The sequence below is a fragment of the Ochlerotatus camptorhynchus genome, unplaced genomic scaffold (genome assembly GCF_037179485.1).
Source record: "Ochlerotatus camptorhynchus isolate MF236.1 unplaced genomic scaffold, CSIRO-AGI_Acam_v1.1 ptg000330l, whole genome shotgun sequence".
NCBI classification, from domain to species: domain Eukaryota; kingdom Metazoa; phylum Arthropoda; class Insecta; order Diptera; family Culicidae; genus Ochlerotatus; species Ochlerotatus camptorhynchus.
Genome location: NW_027040818.1, coordinates 17,747,910 through 17,769,125, shown reverse-complemented (window position 1 = coordinate 17,769,125; position 21,216 = coordinate 17,747,910). Strand labels below are relative to the sequence as shown.

Here is a 21,216-nt window from a genome sequence, read left to right as displayed (position 1 = left end):
TTCAGATCGCAGTAATCCCGAGTGGTGGTTTGTCAAGCGGTCCTGGAGTGAGGAACGCGGCTTTGCCCGTCGGGAACTGCTTATGGACGCCGTTACCTATCCACAGTACGTTCAGAAGACTCTCAATGAAAAGATCGACAAGCTGCCGGTCTTTGAAAAACCTAAACCAAGCGAAAAGCCCCAGGCACCGAAGATTGTCCAGAAGCTACAACCGATCAGCACTCAAGATGGCTACACAGTACAGTTTGAGTGCAGGGTAGAAGGCTACCCACGACCACAGATTACCTGGTTCCGCCAGACGGCTGTAATCAAGTCTTCCCAAGATTTCCAAATCTTCTATGACGACGACAATGTGGCCACACTGATAATCCGCGAGGTATTCCCCGAGGATGCAGGTACATTTACCTGCGTTGCGAAGAATATTGCCGGTTTTGCAGCTAGCACTACGGAGTTGAGTGTGGACTCGTTCACATCCGACCATGGATCGGAAGTGGCAACCCTTTCTCGCAAGAGTATGTCCCGCGAATCATCTCTCGCCGATATCCTCGAAGGTATCCCACCAACCTTCTCACGCAAACCCAAAGCACAGTACGTTGACGCCGGTTCAGATGTTCTACTGGAATGCCGTTTGGTAGCAATTCCTGAACCAGATATCCAATGGTTCTACAACGGTACCGAGATCACCTCCAAGGATAACATCCAAGTCGTAGTTGAGTCCGACATGCACATGTACTGTACCATTGTTCAGATTCAAAATATCGACAAGGTCCAAGAAGGTTCCTACCAAGTAGTCGCTCGCAATCGTGAAGGTGAATCGTCACTGGATATCACCGTCAAGGTCAAAACTGGAGTGCAAGAGCCTCCACAAATTTTGGAACCACTCAAGAGCATGAACATCCGCCAGGGTGAAACCGTAATGCTATCGACTCAGATTGTCGGTAATCCAACACCCGAAGTGCAGTGGTTTAAGAACGGAGAAATCCTGAAACTCCCAACCCAAGTCGACAAGAACATATACACCGTTACTCTTCTGTCGCCAACGCACGACAACGCTGGTGAGTACACTGTCAAGGCGAAGAACGCTGCTGGTACCGTTGAGACGGTTGCCTTCCTAACGGTGGACGAGTCCAACTTCGGAAACCCTCAGGCCCCACTGTTCTTGACACGATTTGAAGAACAAAGCGTTCCACAGGGTGGTACCATCAAACTGCCAGCAAAGGTCTCCGGTAACCCCGTTCCGGAGATCCTATGGCTGCGCAATAACAACACTCTTTTGACAACCAAGAAGGTCAGGCAGGCCTACGATGGACAGAACATTGAACTTACCATCTCGAATGCCGACTCCGAACAGGATTCCGGAAACTACAAGTGTATTGCCTCCAATACGGTAGGCAAGGCTTCGCATGGCGCTCGAGTCACCGTTGAAGTCGATAAGGTGACATTCGTCAAGAAGCTAAAGAAGACCGTGACGGTTGAGGAAAGCAAATCAGTTACCTTGGAATGCGAAACCTCACATACCGTATCGACCAAGTGGTTCCATAATGGTAAGGAAATGAGCGGAATGGACCACCGGGTGATTGTTCAAGAAGGCAAGGTCCACAAGGTGGTCATCAAGAACCCAACCATCAAGGACACTGGAGTGTACAAGTGCACGGTTAAGGACCAGGTTACCGAGTGCAGCTTGACAGTGCTGGAAGCCAAGCCAGAGTTCTTGCGTAAGCTGGAAGACGTCGAAACCAAGGAGAAGCAGAGTGCCGTACTGGAGGTGGAGATAACTTCGGAAACGGCGGACGTCGTTTGGTACAAGGAAGGTAAGAAGGTTGTAGAAGAGAAGGGCAAATATGAGTTCTCCAAGAAGGGTAAGACCCGAACTCTGCTGGTCCGAAGCACATCGGTGCACGATGAAGGCGAGTACACCTGCGCATTGGCAGATCAGGAATGCTCCGCTGAAGTGGTGGTCATCGAGCTACCACCGGAAATCATAACTCATCTGAAGGATGTCACGGTAGCTCGTGGAGAGAATGCTGTGTTCGATATCGAGTTGACCAAGGGTGATGCTTTGGTTCGGTGGTACCGAGATGATACGGAGCTATCTTTCAACGGACACTACCAGCTGACAATCGATGGAAAGCGACAGACGCTCAAGATCATCAAGACCGTCGATGAGGACACTGGAGTGTACAAATGCGTTGTCGGTGATCAGCTATCCACTGCTAGGCTGACGGTTGAACGGCCACTGGTTGACTTTGTCAAACGGCTGCCCGATGTTACTATTGCTACCAAAGAAACGGACGCTGTATTCGTGGTGGAACTTTCCGAATCTGCCGAGGTCACGTGGTACAAGAATAGTAAGAAAATCAAGGCCTCCAGCAAGTACGAGCTGGTAAGTGAGAAGAACGTTCGTAAGCTGATTGTGAAGAACGCCACGGAGGACGACGAAGATGAATACACGTGTACGATCGCTAATGTTAAAACGTCATCCAAGTTGAAGGTCGAAGTCATCAAGGTTGCTCCGACGATCTTCGATGATGGTTCGAGGACCTACACGATTCGCAAGGAGGACGATGTAACGTTCAATGTTAAATTCAACGCTACGCCCAAACCGGATGCCGAGTGGTACGTAAATGAAAAGCTGATCATCCCGTCACCACGGTTCGTCTCCAAGGTTACGGAGGAAACGGCAAGCTTGACTATCAAGAAGGTTGTCGAGTCGGATGCTGGGGAATACACCGTGAGGTTGGTGAACGAGTGCGGCGATGCAAGTGCGTCGTTTACGCTGATTGTTAAGAGTAAGTATGGTGCTGTGATGGATTTCGGGGAACTTTCTAACGGGGCTCGTTTTCTCATGATTTCAGGACAACCAGGTGCTCCGGACGCTCCAGAGGCCACGCAAATCACGGACGATTCGATTACCCTGTTCTGGAAGTCACCTGAAGATAATGGAAATAGTACAATCACCGAGTATATTTTGGAGTACCAGGAGAAGAGTAAGAAGAAGTGGACCGAGATCACCAACATCTCCGAGACCACCACTACGGTCACCAAGCTGACGAAAAATTCCGAATACACATTCCGTGTGACTGCGGTTAACGAGATGGGTAAAGGACCGGCTTCGCCTAACTCTCCGTACTACAAGATCGCCGCTCCGGTCAAGAAGGAAGCTCCGCTGGTGAGCGAGCATCTGAAGGACGTGCATATTGGACTGGATCAGACGATTACCCTAACCTGTGTGGTTAACGGTGTTCCGACTCCGGAGGTGACGTGGTACCGCAACGGAGTGGTCCTGAAGGAAAAGACCATCACATACGAGAATGGAGCTGCGAAGTATGTGGTTAGCAAGACTATCAAGGAAACTAGCGGTTCGTACGTGTGCAAGGCAGTCAACGAAGTCGGTAGCGTCGAGAGCAGCTGTAAGGTCGTGATCGAAGAGAAGCCAACCGTCACTGTGGATAAGAAGCAGATCGTTCAAAAACTTCGTGTTGGAGATGAATGGACTGTGGTGGCCAACTTTGGAGGTTATCCAGTTCCGGATATTGTCTGGTACCGAGAGGAAGAGGTTATTGAGTCTACGGCTGAGCACACAATCGTGACTACGAACATGACTTCTACGATTGTGATTGGAGCCTTGGATCGTTCGGATAGTGGCAAGTATGTGATTGAAGCAAGAAGCTCTGCCGGGTCGGCAAGCGTTGAACTGCAACTCAAGGTTATCGATAAGCCAAGCAAACCGGAAGGACCGATCGTCATCAAGGAACTCAGTCCGGAGGCCGTTGTGATCGAGTGGAAGCCACCAGCGGATGATGGTGGTTTGGAGATTTCGCAATACTCGATTGAGAAGTGTGACGATACCAACAAGAACGCATGGATCAAGGTGGCCGATGTTCAGAAGAACATCAAATCGTACTGCATTCAGAAGCTAGTGGACACGACTCAGTACCACTTCCGTGTGATCGCACAGAACCCTATCGGTTGTTCGGAACCACTGGAGAGTGCTACTGTTACCGTCAGGCAGGTTCTGGAGCCACCGTCTCCACCACGTGGACCGATCGAGACTTCGGGCATGTCGAGCCACTCGTTTACACTGACCTGGGAGCCATCGGAGAATAACGGTGGAAGCAAGATCACCGAGTATATGGTAGAGATGAAGGAATCCAAGAAGAAGGTTTGGAAGGTCGTTGGAAGTACCAGCGGCAGTGAAACATCTCTGCTGATTGAGAATTTGAACGCTGGACGCGGTTATGACTTCAGGATCTATGCAAAGAACAAGATCGGAACGAGTGAAGCTCTCCAGACGGAGGAGTCGATCATCGCCGGCAAGGAAATCAGTAAGTATTTATGGGTAGAAAGATCACGATACGCTAACGCTTATGTCCTGTGCTGTACTAAACTTATGATTCATGTTCTGTGCATTCCACAAAATCTTCTATTTAACATGTCACACTATCACACCTCGCAGTTAACGAACACCTCTCTACTTCTGTTCTATATAAATTCTTGAATATCTGGTACTCTTTGGAGTTCAAGATTTCTTCTATTAATATTCAATCTGTCTGACTGACCAATTTGCCCAGCTCTGTAGGATATAGAAGTAACACAACACTGTCGTAGCAGTGACTAATCATACCAATTCACACAAACCTTCATACTTTTCGTAAACAACAGCACCACCATCCGCGCCACGAAATCTGCGCATTGTCAACGTAACCAGCAAGAGCATCAAGCTCGAATGGCAGCAGCCGGAAACGAACGGCGGCTCGGACGTGACAGGTTACGTGATCGAGAAACGGCTCACCACTGCCCAGCAGTGGACCAAGATCAAAACCCTAGACGCCAACTGTCTCAGTTACTGCGTCGACAACATTAAAGAAAAGTCTGAACTAGAATTCCGCGTGTTCGCCGAGAACGTCATAGGGCTAAGTCCACCGGCCACTTCCGAAACAGTTACACTGAAATCACATGCCAGTAAGATCGATGTTTCCCTGTTAAGATATCTGTTCGATGTCAAACCGTCCTGCGCTGTAGTCTTGAACGCGCTAACCGTTTTCTTTTCCGTATTCCCATCAGCGGTGCCTTCGCCACCAACTGGACCCCTGGAGGTGCGCTACCTGGGTCCCAACATCAACATTGTCGAGTGGGGCATTCCCGAGTCCGATGGAGGTGCGCCATTGGAGGGATACAACATCGTCATTCGCAATGTCCGGAAGACCATGTGGATGGAGGTTGGCCAGGTGTCGGCCGACTGCCAGTCGTTCAACATCAAGGACCTGGCCGAGGACGAGGAATACCTGATCCGTATCATCGCCCACAACGAGGTCGGCAACAGCGACCCGCTGGAGTCGGAAGAACCGTACCGGGCTCAACTGGGAGCTGGTGAGTGTTTCTTGATGTCTGTTTTCCGTTACTCTACTTTACCAGGTACTGTTGATTTTCCAAAGGAAGATCGGTGGTCTTCCTGAGGAAGATCGGTGGTCTTCCTGAGGAAGATCGGTGGTCTTCCTGAGGAAGATCGGTGGTCTTCCTGAGGAAGATCGGTGGTCTTCCTGAGGAAGATCGGTGGTCTTCCTGAGGAAGATCGGTGGTCTTTCTGACGAAGATCGGTGGTCTTGCTGAGGAAGATCAGTGGTCTTCCTGAGGAAGATCAGTGGTCTTCCTGAGGAAGATCGGTGGTCTTCCTGAGGATGATCGGTGGTCTTCCTGTGGAAGATCGATGGTCTTCCTGTGGAAGATCGGTAGTCTTCCTGTGGAAGATCGGTTCCTGTGAAAGATCGGTTCCTGTGAAAGATCGGTAGCTTTCAATTGGAAGATCGGTAGCCTTCCTGTGGAAGATCGTTAGTCTTGCTGTGGAAGATCAGTGTTTCTGATTAAGATCATGTAATGTAGTGCATGTAATTTGTGGACGCTGAATCGTATCACCTTAAGGAAAATCGAAGGTCGACTATGAGTTCTCGAACTTTCCAGAAATTCTCAGAAATATTCCTTATCCCTTGACATCTGGAGATTCAAAGAACGATCTTTCAGTGGACGTTCAAAGTGCTTTCATTTCCGATGATGTTCAGAAAACTCTTTGTACGAGTTCAGAGAAATTACAGATCAAAATGTGAGATTTTCCAGGCCATGTTGAAACTATTTCTAACGGAACCATATTGGAATTCTATGTCTAAATACCAATGCAGAGCTCAGCAGTCCTCAAAGTATGGAAGATCCTCGACCTTCTTCTATGATTCGGGGAGCTTTTAGTTATGAAGATCTTAACGTTAGGAACTTCTTCAGAAAATTCTGCGAACTATTTCTGAAAATTCTTGAATTTTCCCAATTAAAAACTTCATGGAGAGTTTTCTAAAGCCCCTCAAATTTCTCCTCTAAGATCTATTGACATTCTCAAAACAAACTAGCCTTGGTTCAACGTCTTCCAATCAGGATCTGAGTGCTCCTATTCAACCTCGGAACTCGACACAACATTTTCCAAACAGCAGCAGTCGTATTAACGCAATTCCTTCCGTTTCAGCTCCCGAGGATGCCCACGACGAAACGACAAGGGACTTTACGGAACCGTCCGCCACGAACACATCGTCCTGGCTGAGGGAACACAACATGACCGCAGACATTCACAGCTACGCTCGACACACACTGCTCAGAAGAAGGGAGTACTTCTTCAAACTGTGGGTCAACGCAAAGAGCCTGTTCAAGTGAAGCGATGACAATTCCTAACCAAAACACAAATAGCTCAAGTTCTAACTTATTTAAATTACGTAAATTGAGAGATAGAGAGATGTACATTTAAGAACAATCGACAATCCCGGAGAAAGTCCCAAATCCCTATTAGCCGATAAGACGAGATAAGAAGCACAACTCAGTGGCTCCTCCATAATACGTACACACATTGTTCGTGAAGTGTCGATTTTCCGAGTGCCCAATGGTTTGCAGTTGTATGTAAATGTTACCCTAATCAAATTTCACCGGTTGAAAGGAGAAAACGACTACGATTTGTTTCATGTAACTGTGATACAGAAAGAGATTTTATTGTAGAAAAAAAAAAGCAAATTTCGCCACTCGCTGCTAGAGCAAAGCAATACAAAGAGACAAACAAAAAGCAAACGAAAGAGTTTCACAAATTTTTGACACAAAACAAAACGACGAAATGGCTATCTATGGAAACAGCCATTCGGATCCCCGAGATTTATCTACACTGAAGAGAAAAAACGGAGAAATCGAAAAAAAGTTCTATCCCAAATATATATTTTGTATAGTTATGCTATGTTATATCATATTCTAGTGGAGTAAAATTCTATATGTTGGAACTCACTGCGAATCACGGCAATCGACTGCGCAGCGATTGTCATCAATTGGAGATACCCAAGTGCCCGGTCTCTCGACGAACATCATCGAGGTCAACGAAAAACACAAATTCATAGGGAGACGATTAGTATAGGTGCGTACATTAATCGAAAACTTCAACCGGACCTGGGACGAGCATGGAAGGGTATCTCCGAGGGATGCCGTTGCTACGAAGAACCCCAATTCGCAACACTATTTATACTGTAGAAAATTTGAGTTTTTATTTTCCGTTTTATATTGATTTGAAACGTAAGAAACGACTTCTTTTTGTTCACCAATAGTGTGTTGAAATTAAATGAAAAACGAGTAATACAAACAAATGGTGCAAAGTTCTTAATCAGAGAAACCCGACTACAACCCTGCGTCTAAAGTATTCTACCTTCATAACGCACCCAGCTTCTTCGTTTCTTCTGAACAACCGCATGCATAACATGACTGGCTCATTACCCGAGGTACCTCAATTGGTTGAAACCCATCTACTAACCCACAACCTAGCATGAGCAGCAGCCTATAATGATTGCATGCTAGCGCGCATAAGCGAGACGCCGATTAGGTAACACATGTACTTGTTTTCTTGCTCAAAACTATAACTTTTATTTTCATCGCGAATGATCGCGCGCAAAATTGCCTCCAACTCCGACGGGTCCGAAAGAAGAGAGCAAAGAAACTGCACCCATCTCAGTATAGTGAGAGCATGACGTGGTGAGACCACTCTTAAGGTGCATGTGCGGCTACATGTGCACACCCTCTGCCTGCATCTACCCATAGTGGGATTCTCCCAACTTGGCCTAGTAATGGATTTAGCAGACCGTCCAAGGGGTGCTATTAATGTTCACCCATTACCATGCTACTGCCAGTGCGAAATAACTTGTTACATAGGATCGGGTTGCACGTTGGTACTGGTTCACATGTGTGGAATTAGACTGGTTGAACAATCCGTGGGAAGTGCAATACTAACCTGACGGTATCCAAAAAGGAAAACAAATGACAAAACCAAAAGATAGACCTCACCGACGCACAGTGGACACCGTCCATACAAATCTCGGACAAAAATGCAAAAGTTGTCTGAATTTGATGGAAATTTCATATTATAGTGATTTTAGGATGCTGCGTCCGTTTTTGATGTTTTTACTTTAAGTGGCGATCCATAGAGTTATATTGAGGGAAAATCAGCCCTCCTCTCCCCCTTTCAATGCATTTTGCCTAGATTTAATACATTGTTTTTCAGCGATTCTTCATGTCCCCCTCCCGCTTTAGAGCATGACGTACTTAATGGACTATGATTGACACTAAAACCATTAATGCCATTACACGGACTTCATCTGCACAGCGATGTTACCTGTGCAAAAGCCACATGCAAATTTCAATGATAAAAAAAAACCTATTGAAACTGCCTATTTAAATTCGAAATTATTAGTCTACACTGCTGGATTTGTTGCTTTGAATGTTTATTGCATACCCAGGCAACCAGAAGTCGTATAACAATATACAGACAATATCGTTAATTGCTACAGTTTAAGTCAAAATCGCATATAAGAATGGCATACCTCGCATTATGGATAAGTTAAATCGTATAGAATGCAAATTTCCGACGTTTGTATATCACGAAAACAACTTTGAATATACGTGCATTCTGGTTGTCTGGGTATCGCCAACAGGCTCAGCTTTTGCAAGTGGATAAAATTAGGTAATATGGATGAATATAATCGCAACAAGAATCGCATTCAGACAGAGTTCTTCAGTAAACTTGGCCTGCACGTTGATAAACCTCGTCCTGGTTTTGGCACAAGCAATACTGACAACACCGCAAGGGGTTTTTTTTTTTTTTGAAAATGTGGAAATATCTTCGGCAATCACATCAATTTGATAATAAGATTTCGGACCCTGTTAAAAGCTATTTGTAGTGGAGAATCCATTGATTCTGAAAAGCTTCAGAAATATGCCACAGACACGGCTCGTCTGTACGTCCAACTCTATGACTGGTACCGACATCGGTCCATAAGTTGCTGATTCACGGACATTCAATAATAATTAACGAAGCATCAGTACCGATTGGCAAGCTTTCAGAGGAAGCTCAAGAAAGTATGAATAAGGAGCTTCGGAGAATGCGCAATGACAATGCCTGGAAAGGATCACGAGAAACAACGCTAAGCGATGTATTTTGCAGATTGTTGGTAGCATCAGATCCGATTGTCACCAGTTTTCGGCATGAAACAGCTAAAGCGTCGAGGGATTTGCCTGAAGAGGTGAAGTCGTTATAAATTTTTGATGAGACACATTATAGTAAGCCTGAATTCGAGGCCAGCGATGAGAGCGATGATAGTTGAATGACGATGAATGAAGTAAATTAATATGGTTTGAGATTAAATAAACGTATTTGAGGATAAAAAACCTATATTTTTTTTACTAAGATATATCTGATTTATCTTGAGGTAATACAAAATTTTCATTGTCAAACATCATCTCTATGAAAAGTGCACTAACAAAAATCAAAGCATCGTAAAATCCTTTTGAGTTAGGTACTACCATGCGTCTCCACTGTTTTTTTTAAATCGTCTCCAAAGTTTTTTGTTTTTGAAAACCTTGGGGCAAAAAGGGGCAAAAAAGTACAATAATTTTCCAACATTGTGCACTACAAGTGATTTTTTCGAACTGTTTCAAAAAAATGTACAAGCTCCTTAAACATTAAGATTTTTAATTGTCTGCATGCCTTATCATTTATTGTCGAATGTAGGAAAGAGAAGGAAGACTTGTATTGGATAAATCGAATGGCAAACATAAGCTGGATGGAAACCCTTCAAATAAAAACCATTTTGACTTAGATCGGATATATAGTTGAAAAGATATATTCATATCAATGACAGAAGTTTGCTGTTGTTTTTTTATGCAAATTCTCACAGAATTTCTCGACCTCCTCACCTTTGAATAGCTGCTAAAAATATATATTTTTTTATAATTTTGTGATATTGAGGGAAAACTTTATTCAACATGTATATGAAAATAACAAAAATTAAAACCATTGAAAACAAAAAAAAAAAAAAAAATTTATAATTTCTTTATTTGTACAGGCTCAATCGAATAAACTTTACAGAGTCGAGTTATCCTTTGCGTTATACATTATTACTGTCTTAAATTTAAAGTTAAAGGAACTGGACCGAGTACTCGCGGTTGTCTCGAGGTTAGTGGAGATTTACATTTTTTTGGATGGGAAAAGGGAAGAAGGAGGTTTGAAATGTGGTTTATGATACAACTATTTAATTAATCCTAAAGCATGAAATTATTTCTATTCATCTTGAAAACAAACATTGACCCAACACGTACAAAATACAAACTAAACACAAGGTTAATCAAACTTACAATCTAAGGTTAATATCCTTAAAGTAAACATATATGAGCTTCATAAACTCCAGATCGCGTCTAGCCAAAATATCCCGGACTGGAACATTAGGTTGTCTACCTCGAGCCCGAAGGGAATCATAAAAATGTGATCTGACTCCACGATACTCCGCACAAGACCAAAGGATGTGATCAGCGTCCTGGTAACCTTGTCCACATTCACAGAGATTGCTATCTCCCAACCCCACACGGAACAAGTGAGCGTTTAGACAATAGTGATTGGACATGAGACGGGACATCACGCGTATGAAGTCTCGACCCAAGTCCAACCCTTTGAACCATGTAAACTTCGACACCTTAGGGATAATTGAATGTAGCCATCGTCCCAAGCTCCCTTCACTCCATTGATGTTGCCAGCTAACGAGCGACTGCTGACGATAAATAGAGAAAAATTCACTATAGGCGATTTGTCGATCATAAATGTCGCCTTTCATAGCGCCCACATTCGCAAGTGAATCCGCCTTCTCATTGCCCAAAACTGAGCAATGCGAAGGGACCCACGCGAAGGTGATGATGAAAGAGCGCACGGATAAAGCACTAAGCAGCTCTCGTATTTTCAAGAGAAAATACGAGAAGTGCTTTACCGGCCTAATGGAACGGATAGCCTCGACAGAACTGAGACTATCCGTAAAAATAAAGTAGTGGTGTGGAAGAAGTGAAGCAATAGTTTCCAAAGTGTAGTGAATTGCTGCCAGTTCAGCCACATACACAGAACAAGGAGCTGAGCGGTTCCATATCATTAACGCAACGAGTAATTTTCATCTTTTTTGATTTGCATGAAACCTTGCATACAAGTTTTTGGGGAAGAAAAACGCCGTTTTGCATACTTGGTTCGCCATTTTGAATCTAGCCTTACTTATGAGAAGGGCCTATGAAAAATGCACATGATATCTTCAAAAAATTGTATCTCGGAAACGGTTTGTCCGATTGGTTTGGTGTCTTGGGCGAAGTTTTAGACAATTGTTGGTGTTATATGGAAAAAATATGCACGGTAAAAAAAAAAGTTTGGTATTTGTGTTTTGAACTAAAATATAAATTTTCTCTTTAAAGTGACATGTCAATATTTTTTTTATTATCCTTATGTTATAGCTGACTGAAAATGCTGTCTAGTGCACAATAGGTTGTTCTGGAGAAAAATAGGTTACAATGAAAAAAATTGTTTTTTAAAAAAATACAATTTTCAAAAAAGCTTTTAAGAAAAGTCAAAAAAAGTTTGTCACCCTAATTTTATGAAAGTACATCAAATTTGCAAACAAAAAGTACTTCGGTAACATTTTTCTAAGATGCACCGTTTAGAAGATATTACTGATTTAATATTGTTTTTTTTTTGATAACTTAATAAGTTTTGGCCCTTTTCGGATGTACTCCGTGTTTTTCCAGTTTCAAAAGTATTTTTTTCGGAAAGATTCGAAAATTTTGAGTTAAAATGACACTGACAGCTTAAAGATTCGAGTGAAATTCTCTGCCTTAAAAGTATTTTGAAAAACAAGTTACAAAATCCCACTATCAGGAACAATGATTTCTTCAAGTGATTTTTGGTGCGTTGTGCTGAAAATGTGCATTCAACTCTTGCATATCGCCTAACAGTTTAATCCATTTAAACTGGATGTGTTTATACTGTGCATATTTTCTCTCTATTGCCGAACATCGCCACAGACATCAAACCGATGAGACAACTCGATTTAGAGATACACCTTTTTGAGAACTGCAAATGTAAGCTCCTCAATTAGCAAGATTAAAAAGAGCGAATTAAGCTTATTTTTCAGGGATGGTGATTGTGCGCAATAAAAAATAACATTATATGTTGGATATCATCAGTTTATTTTTATTCCTGTATTTTTATAAAATTATTGTTTACACAACTTTCTTAACAATATTGAATATTTTGGCATCATTGTCAGGACAGTTTGAATAAAGCTTTGCCTTTATTGTATTTTCTGATAGAGGAAGAAGTGAGTGGAATTTTAGAGTTCCTTGAATTGTTTTTGCATTATTATATTGATTATTTAGCTGCAAAGACATATTTTCGTATTCTTCTGTAGTAGAATAACAAAATGACAACTTTGTAAGTTCTTCTTCTTTTCGTTTGTTTGCCCAATTAAACAACTCTCTTGCAGTCTTTATCGGGTGTTCGCGTTCTTTGGCTAAACTTGCTCTGGTAGCCATGCGTTTTATCGTACCTCCAATAGCATCGCATGGACCTTTTCCGTGCGATGTTGCGAAGAAATGCCATTCAGCGTCAATACCATACTTTGACTTAAATTTACAAAGGCTAGAAAAGTTTTTTCGGTTTTTATACTGTGAAGCAGCACCATCTGACATAAAATAAATTTTTTTTTATGTTTTTATTTTGATCAATTTGTAAAAAGTTTATCATTTTATCAATAAACAAATTGACATTCTTCAGAAATTATAATGAAGCTAAAATGTTTAATTTGCATATTTTCAGTATAATATATTACGAAAGGATGGATTGTGGCCTAATGCACGTTCCAATGGTGTGATTGAACTTCATCCTGCAAAACGAAGCTGCAATTTTCAGAAAAGTCACAAATAGCTAAAAATTCATCATCTTGCAAGTTTTGTTTTGTAGTTTTCAAAAAATTGGATTGTTCGGTTTTTACAAAATCATGCGGAATCAAACTTTCTAATTTTGAGCTGAAAAATGAAACAAACTCATCGGTTTGCTTTACAATAGTTTCTAAATCACATCTGTCAGTGGTAACCCATTGTTCGAATGAAAGCTTTTCAACAAAGTTTTCTTCCAGTTGTTTCAATAAACTGTCTTCTAAAACTGAGGTATCTGGGCAGTTTTTACATCTTCGTAGATGGCAATGAGTTGTCTTATTTTCGCAAAGTAATCTATTCGTTAATGTTTTTAGATCATTCAACACATTGTATTTTTTTAAGCTATGTAGAATTAAATTTACATTTTCATGCGTAGTGCAAACGCAAACATTATGTGTTCCTGTGATAGTCAATAGTTTACATTGCCTTGGCCGGAGGCTTGCAAATGACGAAAACCCTATTTTTACATTGACGTACATTTCATTAAAGCGATTAAAAGCTTCTCTCAATGTCATCATTAACAATCTTTTCTGAACAGCTAATCTCTTATTTCCTGTCTTTACGCTAACAAAATCTCTTTGGCCTGGCATTGCACGGCTTATATCATCGTCCTCAAAAAAATTCAAAACCAGTTCTTTTGTTTCATTACTCAAAGCTTTTCCAGAGCTTGAACCTTGAGATGAATCGAATACATTATCTCTTTCCTTTCTTGCATCTGATGCCATATTTCTACTGGTTTTAAATTCGTCTACAATTTTTTGTACTGACCATGATTTTGGCAACAATGATAAAATTGATAGTTTTTCTTGCCTTGTGGCTGAATTTAAAAATTTAATTTTCATATTTTCTATGACTTCATCAAACTCGTTTGCTATTTCTGTTTTAGCGTCTAATTTTAAAAGATTTCTTCGTACACCTTCGACGATTTCAGCGCACTTTTTTTCAGGATAGTGAACATTTTTAACCTTACCTAAATCTATAGGCGAAACACGAATAGCTGCTATTCCTCGGTTGAATATTTCGACGTCTACAGGCATCGTGAAGTCTTCATTTGATTTAATTGTGCTTAGCGTTGACTCTGATGGTATCGTGACCAAACTTTCATAGCTTTGCGAATCAGGTACATCAGGTATGGTCTGAACAGTTGGCATCCTTGAGCCGCCGGCTACGCTTTGTTCCTCGTTTTGGGTGAGGTGAGCTCTTGAATCAATATGTAGACGGCAAGGCGAACAAACACGAAAATCCTTGGTGTTCAGTGTGGATACCTTGGAAAATCCAATTGATTTTAGTTTTTGGATGATACCATCCGTGAGATATCGCAGCTCTTTCGAACACTGAATGTCTTTGAACGGGCGAATACATCTTATTTTACTCATTTTGTAATCTGTAACATAGAAAATATTTTCCAATTGTTAGTTTTGTACGAAAATATCACAAAACATATAATTAAAATGTGTATTTAAAACTTACCTTTGCACCCAAACGTGTTACACTTTCCTTTACAATAATTATGTTATCAAACAACACTGGATCTCGTTCAAAAACACAGGATTATGAGCTGAAATTACTATAATCACTATGCTACTAGCAACCTTTCTGCATTTACTGTTTGGTTTTCCCTAGTAGATACTGGATGAATTCAGAACCGAGTCAGACATTATTATACAGCTCACGGGTAGAAATCATAGAATGCTGGGTAAAGACTGTTGGAAGATAGGTAGAGTTTAACGCTCAGGTATCGTCGAACCTTCAGGTACGAGTTTGGAGAGTTGGAGCGAGGTAGATTTGCTGGCGTAGGTATATTGTTATTGAAGAAGATTGTAAATTGTATATACCTGGAATGAATAAAGAGTGCGGCGGTTGTTGATTGAGGTATCAGTCAGCAGCCCTCTAGTTTGATGGAAGGTGACTACTGCGTTCTTTTTATTTATTATTAAGGAACGGTCAACGACGGAGCTAGCCTCGTTATGGCCAGCGTGGCCATGGTGGACTAGTTCCAACAAAGACCATGTTTACAATCACCAACTGTACGTAGTACAGCTAACTGGTATCTGATTACCTGTATCTAATACTTGTTAGCACGTTTTCAGCACAACGCACCAAAAATCATTTGAAGAAATCATTGTTCCTGATAGTGGGATTTTGTAACTTGTTTTTCAAAATACTTTTAAGGCAGAGAATTTCACTCTAATCTTTAAGCTGTCAGTGTCATTTTAACTCAAAATTTTCCAATCTTTCCGAAAAAAATACTTTTGAAACTGGAAAAACACGGAGTACATCCGAAAAGGGCCAAAACTTATTAAGTTATCAAAAAAAAAAACAATATTCAATCAGTAATATCTTCTAAACGGTGCATCTTAGAAAAATGTTACCGAAGTACTTTTTGTTTGCAAATTTGATGTACTTTCATAAAATTAGGATGACAAACTTTTTTGACTTTTCTTAATACCTTTTTTGAAAATTGTATTTTTTTAAAAAACAATTTTTTTCATTGTAACCTATTTTTCTCCAGAACAACTTACTGTGCACTAGATAGCATTTTTAGTCAGCTATAACATAAGGATAATAAAAAAATTATTGACATGTCACTTTAAAGGGAAAATTTATATTTTAGTTCAAAACACAAATACCAAACTTTTTTTTTTACCGTGCATATTTTTTCCATATAACACCAACAATTGTCTAAAACTTCGCCCAAGACACCAAACCAATCGGACAAACCGTTTCCGAGATACAATTTTTTGAAGATATCATGTGCATTTTTCATAGGCCCTTCTCATAAGTAAGGCTAGATTCAAAATGGCGAACCAAGTATGCAAAACGGCGTTTTTCTTCCCCAAAAACTTGTATGCAAGGTTTCATGCAAATCAAAAAATACAAAAAATAAAAACTGGAAAAATTTCCCACTTGTTCGTGGAACCGCTCAGCTTCAAGTTTTCGAGAGGCGCTATGAAATTCATTAAATACACCAAAACCAGCGGACTCCTCTATTAGAGATCCATCTGTGAAAAACGTTTTTGAAGAATCAACATGGCCAAACTTTGCAGAGTATAATGACGGAGCAATCATAGGACGATGATGATCTGGAATTCCGCGGATTTCCTGCGTCATAGATAAATCAAAATTCACTGAATTGCCGAAATCGGAGAAGATTACACGATTGGGAATATTTCTTGAAGGGCTGACATCCTGTGTTAAATATAGGTAGTACAAAGTCATAAAACATGTTTGAGGATTTAGCTCCAGAAGCTTCTCAAAGTTTTCGATCACCAGTGGGTTCATTACTTCGCAACGGGTGAGGAGCCTCAGAGATAACTCTGAAAAACGGACGGATAGTGGCAACATGCCCGCCAGCACTTCGAGACTCATATTTAGTATGAGTCGAGTGCATGCATCCTAACGCGATACGAAGACAACGATACTAGATCCGTTCCAGCTTGATTTTGTGCGTTTTAGCTGCCGACTGGAAACAAAAACTACCATATTCTAGAACCGATGAAATCGTTGTCCGGTACAACGTCAGAAGATCTTGTGGATGGGCTCCCCACCACGTTCCGGTAATTGATCGAAGGAAATTGATCCTTAGTTGGCATTTTCGTCTCAGATACTCAATGTGGGATCTCCAGGTGCATTTGGAATCGAACCAGACCCCGAGATATTTATTTAAAAGACATGGAATGAGTGATCGGCTTACCCAAAAGTTGAAGCTTCGTTTGTGCTGGGCTATGCTTCCTAGAAAAAACGACCAACTCAGTTTTCTCCGTGGAGAATTCGATACCTAGCTGAATCGCCCAAGTAGACAAATTGTCCAAGGTATCCTGTAAGGGTCCTTGCAGGTCGACCTCTTTTGGCCCTGTGATAGACACTACGCCATCATCTGCAAGTTGTCTCAACGTGCAATTGTCACTAAGACAATTGTCAATTTCTCCAACGTAGAAATTGTACAAAAGGGGGCTTAAACATGAGCCTTGGGGGAGACCCATGTAGCTAAATCGAAAAGCTGTAGAGTTTCCATGAGAAAAGCTCATATGTTTTTCTGACAGCAAATTGTACAAAAAATTATTCATTAATGGAGACAATCCACAAGCGTGGAGTTTCTCTGAAAGAACTTCAACGGATACTGAATCAAAAGCCCCCTTGATATCCAAGAACACAGAAGCCATTTGCTCTTTCTTAGCAAAAGCTAACTGAATTTCCGAGGAAAGCAACGCGAGACAGTCGTTCGTTCCCTTACCCCTACGGAAACCAAATTGAGTATCTGAAAGAAGGTGGTTCGTCTCAACCCATTTGTCGAGGCGAAAAAGGATCATTTTCTCCATCAATTTCCGAATACACGACAGCATCGCGATGGGCCGATACGAATTGTGATCCGACGCGGGTTTATCAGGCTTTTTAATGGCTATCACCCTTACTCGTCTCCAATCGTCGGGAACAATATTGAGCTCCAAGAACTGATTGTACAAGTTCAACAAGCGCCTCTTAGCGACGTCTGGGAGGTTTTTCAGCAAGTTGAACTTGATTCTATCAGATCCCGGGGCAGAATTGCCACACGAAAGGAGAGCGAGTGAAAGTTCCAGCATTGAAAAAGGCTGATTGATTTCGTCTACCGAATTTGCGGTTTCGCGAGGAATCAACTGCGACGGCACGGAATCCGGACACACTTTTCGCGCGAATTTAACAATCCATTGATCCGAGCATTCCTCGCTTTCGTTGTTAGTAGACCGGTTATGCATTCTTCGCGCCGTACTCCAAAGCGTATTCATAGACGTTTCGCGCGACAATCCGTCTACAAACTGCCGCCAGTAACCCCGTTTTTTTGGCCTTGATGAGGCTCTTGAGTTCGCGTTCAAGAGATGTGTATGCGTCGAAATGTTCCGCGTTTCCGAAAACGTTTAAACGCGTCGGACTTTTTACGGTAAACCTCCGTGCATTGTTGATCCCACCAGAGCGATGGTGTTTTCTTACGGATTGACGATCGCGGCACCGGTCGTGTTTCAGCTTGAAGTGCGCTGTCGACGATGAGATTAGAGAGGAAATTATATTCCTCCAACGGCGGAAGCTCTTCCACTGACGATACTGAATCGTCTATCGCGGATTGGAACTTAGTCCAATCGATGTTACGGGTTAGATCATACGCGACGTTAACGGATTCTGACGAGTTGAACCCACTGGCAATCGAAATTTTGATCGGCAGATGATCACTACCGTGCGGATCCTGGATTACATGCCAAGTGCAATCCAACGATAGTGAATTGGAGCAAAAGGTGAGGTCTAATCTGCTACCATTCGAGGATGGACCAGCCAAACGTGTTACTTCTCCATTGATAAGTATTGTCATGTTGAAGTTGTCGCAGAGATCATAAATCAAAGTAGAACGGTTATCATCGTACAGCTCCCCCCAGCCTGTACCGTGGGAGTTGAAATCTCCCATGATCAACCATGGAGCGGGAAGTACCGCACATATGTCGAAAAGTTGTTTGCGATTAACAGAGACTCTAGGAGCAATATATACAGAAGCAATACAAAGGCTCTTACCTTTAATGGTAGCCTGACATGCGACAACTTCAATACCGGGGAATTCGGGAAGATTCACTCTATAGAAGGAATGGCACTTTTTGATCCCCAAAAGTACCCCTTCGCCACGTGAATCCTCACGATCCAATCGAATAATGTTAAAATCATAAAAAGGGAGATCAATTTCTGAAGAGAGCCATGTTTCACAGAGGGCAAATGCATCGCAATTATTGTTATGGACTAATTACTTGAACGAATCTAATTTCGGAATAAGACTTCGACAATTCCACTGTAGAACAGTGATCAAATCCCCGACCTCGTTTGGAAAATTATCCATCGAAGGAGATGATAGCTGCAAGAAGGGGCCATTTTGAAGTCAATTGCTTCAAGAAGGATTTCACAGTGGGAAGCAATGTGAGGACAATGCTTTTCAGAGGATCAGAAATGTTGAGGTATTTGAGAATACCGTCCACAATGTCATCAAATGAGAACAGCCCAGATGAAGAAGGGGTTTCTGTTCTTAAAATTGGGACATCGGGGGTTTTGGATGTCCCCGGAAGAGGTGGAAAATCCTGGGTATAGTCAGTTCTGCGGAATCCAGGAGGAGTAGAAGTCTCCTTTATTCCACCAGTCCTTGATTTGGGCAAGCTGATTTGGGGTTCTTTATTTGCAACAATCCGCGAACGGATGCGCTTTCGTTTCCGTGCAGAACCTTCCGGAAAACTGAAAGAAGTTCCCTCCTCAGCCAAGTCAGAGTCAGTCTCGTCATCTGACAAAAGAGAAAAGGGATTTTTGTCATTGGTCGATGGCGTGGCTGTCTTAAGAATTTCTGCAAAAGACCGCCTGGAACGTTCCTTAAGGGAGCGTTTCATTTTGTCCCCGAGCTGTTTGTACGCCGGGCACGACGAGAGAGCATGAGGAGGAGTTCCGTTGCAGTACACGCATTTTGGTGCAGTAGCTGCGCAGGCGCCATCCTCATGCTTCTCTCCGCATGTGGAGCAGCGTGCCTTGTTGCCGCATTGGGAGGCCGTATGTCCCAACCGCTTACAATTCTGGCAGTTCATGACCCGAGGTACAAACAACCGCACAGGAAGACGAAGTTTTCCCAGCTCGATGTATTGAGGAAGGGCAGATCCAGAAAAGGTCACCCGAAACGAGTCTGTGGGGGTAAAACTCTTTTTACCCTCGCTGAGCGATACTGACTTCATTCTATGAACGGCCAGTATCTTTACCGGAGGAAGCAAGGGGTTCTTGAATCGGCCAACCGCTTGCTTCTCCAGTATCTCGGGGTTCAGGCTCGCCTCAGTGACCACGCCTTCGATCTCCACATCAGAGGCTGGAATGTACGCCCTATATGTGTGAAAAACTGGGAAACAGCAATTTCATTGGCTTGTTTCAGGTTAGCGACGGTCACACGAAGTTTGTTGTGCCTAACCTTCGTTATTTCGGTCACGGCAGAGAATCGCTTTGTCAGATCATCAGATATCTGATGAACATGATCGGAGTTGTAGAAGGATTTTTTTCCCCCTGTTCGGGACCTAACACCACTGCGACCAGTAATTTGATCTAAATTGTAGTATATCCCGTGTCCTTAGTTTAGTGCATGTCGTATTACTCCATCACTATTGAGAAATGATGAAGTATTCGATTTTTTACAGTTGTCATTCTTGCATTTATCGCAAGGATCCGACTCTAATTGAAAGGTCCCGCTATTTATACCCTTCGGAGTGTTGAAACACTCTCCAAAGGCACGCCCATTTTCCAGTCAAAACTGGATTCCTTACCAATAAAATTAAGGAATGAAACCGATAATGACCAGACCATGCATCAGAACCATAGTCTTAACCACTTCAAACTAGGGAACACGAATAGAAAATTGTGAATCACATAGATGAAGACTAACTAACTGATTTTTTCCTTGTTTCAAGATCATCCTCGGTGGACAAAGCCGAGTCTTGTCACTATCAACAAGGCATTAAAAGCAACAAGGACTAAGATGTGTTCCTTGGATTACTGAAAAATCCTGATCCCCTAGTTTGAAGTAATCAGGACTAGGAATTGGTGGTAGATCTTACATCCCGTAGCGTACCACGAAAAGGTGATCTACCCACGTTACGGGGCTTGTAGAAGAATGATTTTATATTGCTTGCCTGCCTTGCTGCAATATACACAGTTGAGGACATCGATAAAAGACAAAACAAACAAAAATCCCATTAACACACGTGTATCATCTTCGGCTTTACTTCGTGAAGCAGCTTGCTAACAATTTGGTCATTTCCTTTTACCAGCCCGAGGCAGCAGCGTTGCCAGATTGTTTTGAAGCTTATCGGTTTCGAAGGTATTAAAAAATCGGTATTTATCGGTATTAACTATTTACTAAATTTTATATTTTTGCCGTTTTTT

At 42.1% G+C, this 21,216-nt stretch overlaps 1 protein-coding gene across 2 annotated transcripts in view; it reads left to right on the top strand.

Moving 5' to 3' along the window:
• The window catches only part of sls (sallimus), a 154,568-nt gene extending 146,913 nt beyond the window's left edge, over positions 1-7,655 (top strand). For both annotated transcript variants that reach the window (XM_065230318.1, XM_065230319.1), the window contains 5 exons: positions 6-2,789; positions 2,856-4,325; positions 4,663-4,962; positions 5,065-5,370; positions 6,506-7,655. In XM_065230318.1, the coding sequence (XP_065086390.1) occupies positions 6-2,789; positions 2,856-4,325; positions 4,663-4,962; positions 5,065-5,370; positions 6,506-6,690 (5,045 nt within the window). In that variant the 3' untranslated portion in view covers positions 6,691-7,655. The remainder of the gene's footprint in view (positions 1-5; positions 2,790-2,855; positions 4,326-4,662; positions 4,963-5,064; positions 5,371-6,505) is intronic.
• Positions 7,656-21,216: the final 13,561 nt, after the last annotated feature.